The following is a 1,025-nucleotide window of genomic DNA, read 5'->3' as shown; positions in this document are numbered from 1 at the left end:
TTTTTTTCTTTTCTTAGTACAATTCTATACAGGTAATAGAAAGAGGAGAGAGAGGGATTTGTGAGAAATCAGTGCTCATGAACATTCAAACCCCGCGTGAATTCGGCCGAAACGTCACCAACACAATTGTTGGTAAGAAATCATTTCCAATCTCAACAACAACACCAATATTATTACAACAACAAGAAGAAGAAGAAGGACAAGTTGTCAATTCTCTTAAAATATGTGGAGGAGTTTCTCTGCAGCCATCAGACGAGTTGTACGTACAAGAGAGTTATGATAAGAGGAATAGTTATCATGATGGGAATCACAAGAGGGAATCACGCAAGAGGAAACGAACAGAAGAAGATAACATGGTGTTTGGAGGAATGTGTAATGTTCTCAATAATGAAGAAGAAGAAAAAGAAAAAGAAGAAACTCTGCAGGACCCATCACAATTCCGTTTACTCTATCATACTAATATAATGAATAACACTTGTAATGGGTGTAGTAGTAGTACTGATGGTAGTAACAGTGTAGAGCGCTGTTTTGATGAGGATATAATGTCTATACAATACCCCGCCTCCAACTGTGAGGAATTGTTGCGATCTGTAGAGTCTGCAAATGCAAACGTAATGAGAGATCTTGAATGTGTGAATTTGTATGGATGTACAATGCTGCCAGCTTCTCCTGATATTCCGCTTATGTTTGCTCTTCCACACATGTTGTGAAGAGAGAGAGACGGATGATCCTTATACTAATAATAACAGATAGATATAGAGATAGAGATAAAGAGAGTTCTCTGGAATTAATGAATAGATATGCACGGATAGAGAGAGAAAGAGAGAGAGAGAGAGAGTTTTGGGTATGAGAGAATAAACCAAACTCCATGTATTTTTTTTTTCTTTTTCTTTTTTGTTTTGTTTTTGGATTCGTCTTATCTCTGGTAGTCTCTTTTCCCTCATTCACCGCACACAGAGAGAAAGAGAGAGGCGAATGATAGAGGAAGAAGTGAGAGAAGAAAGAGAAAAAGTAAAAAAAAAAAA

The 1,025-nt window shown here is 37.0% G+C and overlaps 1 protein-coding gene across 1 annotated transcript; it reads left to right on the top strand.

Annotated features, from left to right (window-relative positions):
* Positions 1 to 77: 77 nt before the first annotated feature.
* TM35_000241520 (uncharacterized protein) lies at positions 78 to 710 on the top strand (the record flags this gene model as incomplete). The annotated part of the gene is made up of 1 exon (XM_029027564.1): positions 78 to 710. The coding sequence occupies one exon, from the start codon at positions 78 to 80 to the stop codon at positions 708 to 710; it is 633 nt and encodes a 210-aa protein (XP_028881068.1).
* Between the last annotated feature and the right edge of the window lie 315 nt (positions 711 to 1,025).

Source organism: Trypanosoma theileri (genome assembly GCF_002087225.1).
Source record: "Trypanosoma theileri isolate Edinburgh chromosome Unknown TM35_Tth_24_V1, whole genome shotgun sequence".
In the NCBI taxonomy this organism is placed as follows: Eukaryota; Euglenozoa; class Kinetoplastea; order Trypanosomatida; family Trypanosomatidae; genus Trypanosoma; species Trypanosoma theileri.
This window is presented reverse-complemented; position numbering and strand designations above follow the sequence as displayed.